The 7632-nt window shown below is 41.2% G+C and overlaps 2 protein-coding genes across 5 annotated transcripts in view; one reads left to right on the forward strand and one right to left on the reverse strand.

The window, feature by feature from the left end:
• Positions 1-4325, forward strand: part of LOC114616633 (solute carrier family 12 member 6) — an 88142-nt gene extending 83817 nt beyond the window's left edge. For all 4 annotated transcript variants that reach the window (XM_028762063.1, XM_028762062.1, XM_028762064.1 and 1 more), the window contains one exon: positions 1551-4325. In XM_028762063.1, the coding sequence (XP_028617896.1) occupies positions 1551-1642 (92 nt within the window). In that variant the 3' untranslated portion in view covers positions 1643-4325. The remainder of the gene's footprint in view (positions 1-1550) is intronic.
• Positions 4170-5657, reverse strand: LOC114616634 (ER membrane protein complex subunit 4). The gene is made up of 3 exons (XM_028762067.1): positions 5359-5657; positions 4999-5159; positions 4170-4550 (listed from the first exon to the last, which is right to left on the reverse strand). Exons 1-3 carry the CDS (start codon positions 5468-5470, stop codon positions 4515-4517), a joined length of 309 nt encoding a protein of 102 aa, XP_028617900.1. The 5' UTR covers positions 5471-5657; the 3' UTR covers positions 4170-4514.
• Positions 5658-7632: the final 1975 nt, after the last annotated feature.

Below are 7632 nucleotides of genomic sequence, written 5' to 3' on the forward strand. Positions count from 1 at the left end.
AATTTTCAGCGATAAACCTAGAGACAGAATACCCATCTATTCTCCTTTTCAAGATCCTCACTTTGCAAAGCTGCTTTCTTTTGGATGGAGTTAGGTAAGCAGCACTTGAGACTTCTTAACCGAAGTGAGAAAAAGACAAAGGATTCTTCTTCTTCATCCCAGGATTATTTTTACAGGAACCCTCCATCCCTGTAGTGACACAGACTGGCCCATTCTAAGCAACACCATTGAAGAAAACGGGCCATCTGTTTTATTAATGAAGAAACTGGTATGAAAATCTGACTCGTGTAGCTTCACTTAGAAAGTATGTGAGGTCTCTCTACAGATCTTTTTAGCTGATTTTTAAAAACCTTTTTCTTATTTTTGGCATTTTTGTCAAAAGGATAACATATTACTTGTGAATTCTCTTTTTTTGTTTTTGAATTGTGTGTGCATACATATTTATAGAGGTCTATGAATACCTCTGTATGTGGAGGTCAGAGGGAAACCTTTGAATCAGTCAAACTTGTGTGCATGTGTGAGTAGTGCCCATGGAGGTCTGAAGAGTTTGTTGAATTTTCTAGAACTGAGTTACAGATGGTCATGAGCCACAACATGCAGGCTGGGCACTCATACCTGGGTCTTTTGCAAGAGCATCAGGTGTTCTTAACTACTGAGACATCTCTCCAGGCACTTAAAACTTTTTATTTATACCAGGCATGGTGACTCACACTCTTAATCTCAGCATTGGGGAGGCAGAGGCAAGCAGATCACTGACTTCAGGGCCAGTTTAGTCTACATAGTGAGTTTCAGGCCAGCTAGTGTTACACAATAGTGTGTGAGTGTGTGTGAGTGTGCAAGCACACTCTCTACTTATTCCAAGGAACTGAACTCAGGTTGTCAGGCTTGTACAGATGCTTTCAACAGTGGAGCCATCTCACTGTTAACTCAGTTTTTAATCACATTTAGAAAATAAATACAGGCTGGGACTCTTGCAAAGGACCCAGGTATGAGTGCCCAGCCGGCATGTTGTGGCTCATGCTGCTCAATGCTAGAAAGTTGGCCTAACATGCATAAGACTCCTGGTTCAGATCCAAGTAGTGGAGAATGGGAACAGATGAGAATGTCTTGTATTAAATACACAAAGGGTCTAGATTCCAGTGTTATTTCCTAAGTTTAAAACTGAATTTAATTCCAGGCTTGGTGGTACAAGCCTATAATCTCAAGAAAATTTACAAATGTCTATATGGGTGCCATGGCTAGTCAGCCTGGGAAATTTAGTGAGACCCTGTCTCAGAATTTTAAAAAGTTAGTCAGAGCAGGTAAAGCAGCTCCACATAGTAGGATGTTTGCCTAGCAAGTACCAGGCCCTAAATTTAATCCATAACACTGCTGAATGAGTGGGTGGATATAGGTGGATGTTGAGTCAAGTTTAGACATTTCCTATTTGGAATATATAATTAAGAAAAGCATGCTAAGTTTGCAGGTCTATGATCAAATAAGCATAGATTACTGATGCCAGGTCATAAAATGCACTATTGATCATCCTATTTCCTTGACAACTTCTGAAGACATGGAATTTCTAGAAGTACTCACTGAGGGATTAGAGCGAGTCCTCCTTGTCCGTGGTGGTGGCAGTGAAGTCATCACCATTTACTCATAATCAGCTGTGTGAGATTCTGCGTGGTCCACCTTCCCTAAGACTCGTCGTCCGTGGAGATGAGAGCCCTTTCCTACCACTCCCACTCTGTTCTTGCAGAGCTGAGTCCCAACTATGCTCTTGGCTGCAGCATGATCTGCCATCACAGCAGAAGCAAATACTCCCTCAACAGCAGAATGGTCAAGTCCTAAAAGCTATTTCTATGGCAGGAGAAGGCAAGTCAAAATTAACCAGCTAAGCCAAAGGGAACCTTTTGGCACACAGAACGTAATGAGTTAGTAAAACATATGCTAGAAATTTAACTAACAGAAAGCAAGTTCATATCTAACTTTCAGGACGAGTCTCAGAAGACACAGGTCAGTGAGCACCAGAAAGTTAACAGGCAGTTAAGCCTCACCTTAGTGAAAAATGAGTTACCGTTATAGAGACAGCCTGCAGCAAGCCAGGATAGAAACAGAGGATACTGATACACAAAACCTGAAACATAGCTGCAGCCTCTACTTCTTCCTCAAAACTTAGATTCCCCCATGTCTTCTTATCTGTACTGTATATTTTAACTTTGTTTTAAAACCCATTCTGTGGTTATAATGCAGACAGTGGTGTTACTGTAGAAATTTTGTTTTTGAAAGGTAAAAATGTTTTTTTCAGGTTTTCAAATTGCTGAACTAAGGGGATTCCAAAGAGTGCCTATTAAAATGTATAGAAACACAGTGGTTAGCTATGCAACACAAAGCACACAAGCTATTATCTAAGAAATGTGGGCTGTTACGTAGTTAACCAGAAGGATCTCTTCTACTTTTAGTAGGCATTGGTCTAAAAAACAAACAAGCAAAACCTGTAAGGAAGAGACACTAGGGCTATGTGATGACAAGTCCAAGGCCCCAGGGTTCAGAGGGGTTCAGCAGTGGAACTGGGGGTGTGAAAGCCATACCCTTTCCACTGTGCCAAAATCATCTGCCTACATTGGCAGACAGGTTTGCATCGACCTGACACAAGCACCTTTTCTTTCACAAGAAATTAATCTGTGGCCTCTTCACCAAAGCCATAGTGCAGATTTGAGGCACTCAACCTCCATGCCCAGAGCTGAGCTTTTCCCATTTCAATATTATTATTCATTCTGACTCCAGAAACTTGGCTCTGAAATAAGTAGTTCAGTGAGCCAATGATCTGCTGTGTTGGTTTTGTTTTTAAAAAGCTCTAAATGTGCCAAGGAATTACTTATGTAAGCTCAGATTCTTTTTTTTTTTTTCTTTCCTAATTTACTGATCACAAACACTTGGCTTACCAGCATAGACAGCCTTTTTGGCTGAGCAGTATTTTCAAGTATGTGAAACTTCCATATCCTTTACAAGATAATTTACAAGATAAGGAACTGTCTTCTTGCTTACATTCATGGCTGCTTTTAAATTTTCTTTCATTGGTGGTAAATTGTGCCACTCTCCATACAAGGAAACACCCAGAATTCAACCCAAGACAGAAGGAAACTCAACAATACGGCTTAAGAAGCTGAGTCATGGTTTGTTCTTCTTCTTCCCAGGCCCACTTGAGGTAGCAAAGGATCCAGAATTTTTTCCTTTGCCTCCTGCAGAGAGTAGAAACTGTTCATAGTTCTCTTTCCAGCACTCCATTGCATACTTGAGTATAACCCCCTAGGTTCCAAAGCATTGGAGCTGCCCATTCTGTAAAAGCCAGCCTGCCCAGGAACTGCCTAACACCTACCCTTGACCAAAGTGATACATACTTTTTTCACATCAAACAAACATGGCAAGAGAATAAGGTTACTTTTAGAAAGGCTGTTTGTGATTAGAGCTATGTAAGAATCTGTTAAAGGGTAAGAAAATAGTGGCTATTAATATAGCTATTACTTCAGTCTCCAAGACAAAAATCACTGTTACATGGAAAAAATGGTTATTAGGCCAAATTTATACTCATCTCTGTCTAGAACATTTCATGTCTATGTGTTGCTTATGTTGTCTGTCTGCAAAGTGTCTTATCTCTTTTAATCACTGCAAATAAAGCAATACTGAAAACTTGAGAGAGAAAATGCACCTTAGGGGAAGGGGCCAAATGTTTCTAGAGGAAAGAGGAAGACCCTCTCCTGCCTTCTTATAAGACCCAGCTTTTGTGTCTTACCTATGAGTTTAGCAGGGCAGGCTGTAACATTCGTTGTCCCCCAATTGGCCCTCTGCCTTTCATAGCTACCTTAAAAGCTGGAGTTTGAATTACAGGGCCTGCGTGACAGGTGCCAGCTTCCTCACGGCAGAGGAAAGTCGCTGCTTTTCATCTTCTGTTGCCTCCTTTTCTAGTGGCCCCAAGGATCCCACCAATCCTCATTCCCCCTAAATGTTAAAAACAATTCCTGATTGTGGATATTAAGTTACACTGTACGCATATTTACATGCTCTGTTTTCTGGCTTACTTTTCATCATGTATAATTTGAATCCAGTGGTAGTTTCTCACATCTTCCAAAAAACGTCTGCTTATGTGATATAGAAGTGAAATATTAAGATAGACTTAAGGGGAACTTGTGAAACATTAAAGCATTGTTCTCAACCATTTAATTTATTGAAAGGAGATGCTGCTACTCAGCAGCTGCTATTCTTTTGTTTACATAGAGTCTGGTTTTGTTTGTCTTGCTCTGTGCTGGGAACATAAATAAAGTTTTCTACATTATTTTCAGTCATAAGTTGTGCTATAGTTTCTTTTCTGCTATAACATGCTGCACACTGTCCTTGTAGAATCTCTCTCCTCACCATGGAAAAAATGCAAGCTTTTTTGCTCTTTTCAACATGCATGATTATTTTAAGTGAGGATATTTAGGAGTCAACAGCTTAAAAATGCAAACGAGGTCCATATATATGGTGCTTTCTTGGGTTCACAGAAGTAATCCTCCACCACTGAACTCCATTCTCTAAAAAAAAGAAAACAATAAAGAGGTGAATGGCAAACAACTTCTTAGTCAGTGACTTAATCACAAGCTCTGCCATACATGACCTTGTAACTTCCAAACTCATGTAAACTTAAGAAATGAACACTTGAGCCAGTGAGAGTGCTCAGTGGGTAAGGGCACTTGCTGCCAAGCTTGATGACCTGAGTTCAGTTCCCCCAAACCCAGATTTTCAGTCAGAAGTTGTGCTATAGTTTCTTTTCTGCCAGCTAACTTGCAGGAGAAAGTTCTCTGACCTCCAAAACAACACACACACACACACACACACACACACACACACTAAAAAATGTAAATGCTTTTAAAAAAGAAATGAACCTTCAATATCACCTCTAATTCTCTACCATCAAATGAACTAACTAGCTTAGCTATTCACTGTACATTCTATTTGCCTGAAATTTAATTTTAACCATACCTCAGGGGGCTCAATAAAGGCTAGCCAATCTGATGCATGTGTAGGCAACAGTCCCATGGACTGGCACTTGTAAACAGCCAATGCCAAACCCATCAGGTTCCCAATGAGATAGACCAAACCTTGAAGAAACTTCTGACTTGAACTCTCCAGCATCTTGAAAGCTGTTGGGATTAACAAACATTGTCAACACCGTTTTTCTTCCCATATGAAACCTTGAATTTATACTAAGAGACCCAAAATAAGATTATAAATGGTACCCTGACTACCACCACCAAGATACCCTCTAGCCAAAAATATACCAAAGAATTTGCCTTCAATCCTTAGCACCCAGGGAAGGATTATTATTTTATGAATACTTACTGGCTGAAATGGCCATAAGTGCTTGAATGGGTCGCCAGGCCATCATACACACCATCATAGTAGGGAAGATGGAAATGGTATTGCCTGCCATGTACATGATGAAGAGGTTCATTGGAATCTGTTTGAGGGGCCCCAGGGCGATGTCCCAGCAGCGCTAAAATAAACACACAGTTTAAACCTTTGATCACTACCCTTCAGTCTCATTTACTGTATCACTGATGCTTAAGCCAAGTGAACAAAAACTTCAATTCTCTGCTAGACTCAACTGACTTTTTCAGCTCCACTACCTCTTCAGGTCACTATACGTTCTGTGGGTCTTTTGTTTTTCAAGATCATTCCACCATGTAGGCCTGGCTGTCCTGGGACTCCTTCTTTAAACCAAGCTGGCCTCAAACTCAGAAGTGTGTGCTACCACTGCCCAGCAAGTTTTGAAAATATTATAATCTTTTTGTTACTTGAGATAAGATCTTGGTATGTCCAGGTTGACCTCCAACTTGAGATTTTTTTTGTAACATCCTCCAAAACTAGTAGGATTGTAGATATGCACCACCACACCTAGCTAGAAATTCATGATCTTAAGAACGTGTGAGGGGCTGGAGAGATGGCTCAGCTGTTAATAAGAGCATTGACTGCTCTTCCAGAGGTCCTGAGTTCAATTCCCAGCAACCACATGGTGGCTCACAACCATCTGTAATGGGATCCAATGCCCTCTTCTGGTGTGTCTGAAGATAGTGTGCTCACATACATTAAATAAACAAATCTTTAAAAAGAAAAAAAGTGTGAAAAGACTCAATATCTGTTTCATTTAAGTCGGAACTAAAGGGCCGGGCGGTGGTGGCACACGCCTTTAATCCCAGCACTTGGGAGGCAGAGGCAGGCGGATTTCTGAGTTCGAGAGTTCGAGGCTAGCCTGCTCTACAGAGTGAGTTCCAGGACAGCCAGGACTACACAGAGAAACCCTGTCTCAAAAAAAAAACCAAAAAAAAAAAAAAAAGATTTTGAGAAGAAAAAAAATGAGAGATCATCAAAGATAAGCTTGTCTTTTTGCAAGATAAATTCAATTCTGACAAATTAGGGGAGAAGACAACTCTTCCATGTCCAGAGGAAAGGGGGCGGGGCAGCTTTATAGATCCAACAGGCATTACACTCACCATTTTATAAACTTGTTGACTATTTGAAATTTTAGGAAATAGATACATTCCTAGAGCTATGAGTTAATAAACTGCGTAAGAAAAAGGAAAAACAGTTCCATACCACTTAGCAAAGCTGACCCTATAATTAAGCCCAGGTCACTTTGCTTGGCAAATTCTAACCATGTAAAGCTAAAATTACAAGTCTTACATAAACTCCTTTGGAAGGAAACAAAACTAAAAATTCCACAATTCAAATCCCATAAATACCCAAACCTTAAAAGACCATTACAAGAAACATATGCATGTGTATTTTTGTATAAATACAAAATAAAAGTTACTTATGAATCTAAATGCAAAATCCTAAGAAAGGCACTGGAGAGATGACTCAGTGTTTAAAAGTACTTGTTGCCACATGGTATTCACTCACTGATTATTGGATATTAGCCCAGAACCTTGAAATGCCCAAGATGCAACTCACAGGCCACATGAAGCCCATAAAGAAGGAAGACCAAGTGGGGGTGATTCGGTCCTTCTTAGAAGGAGCAACAAATTACTCAAGGGAGCAAATATGGAGACAAAGTGAGGGACAGAAACTGAAGGAGGGGCCGTTTCAAGACCACTCCACCTGAGTATCCCATGTGCAATCACCAAAGGTAGAGGCTGATGTGGAAGTCAGGAAGTGCATGCTGATAAGAGCCTGATATGGATGTCTCCTCAGAGGTCTTCAAGAGTCTGACATACTCAGAGGCAGATGCCCACAACTAGCCATTGAACTGATCATGGGGTTCTCAATAGAGGAGTTAGAGTGAAGACTGAAGGAGAGCTGAAAGGATTTGCGGCACCATGAGGAGAGCAACAATACCAACCAACCACAGCTCCCAGGGTCTAAACCACCAGCCTGGGAGCACTTAGGGAGGGATCCAGCGCTTCAGTTGAATATGTAAGAGTGGAGGGCCCTGCTGGGCATAGGTGGAAGAAGAGAACCTTGACCTCATGAAGGCTGGATGCCCCAGGGGGTGGGAATTTTGAGGGTGGGGAGGTGGGAGTGGGGAGGTGTAGATAGAGGTTACATCCACAGAGAAGAAGGAGGAGGGGTGAGGGGATTGGGGGTTCCTGGGTGGGTGGGGGATGGGGTAAGGGG

The sequence above is a fragment of the Grammomys surdaster genome, unplaced genomic scaffold (assembly GCF_004785775.1).
Source record: "Grammomys surdaster isolate TR1022 unplaced genomic scaffold, NIH_TR_1.0 332767, whole genome shotgun sequence".
In the NCBI taxonomy this organism is placed as follows: Eukaryota; Metazoa; Chordata; class Mammalia; order Rodentia; family Muridae; genus Grammomys; species Grammomys surdaster.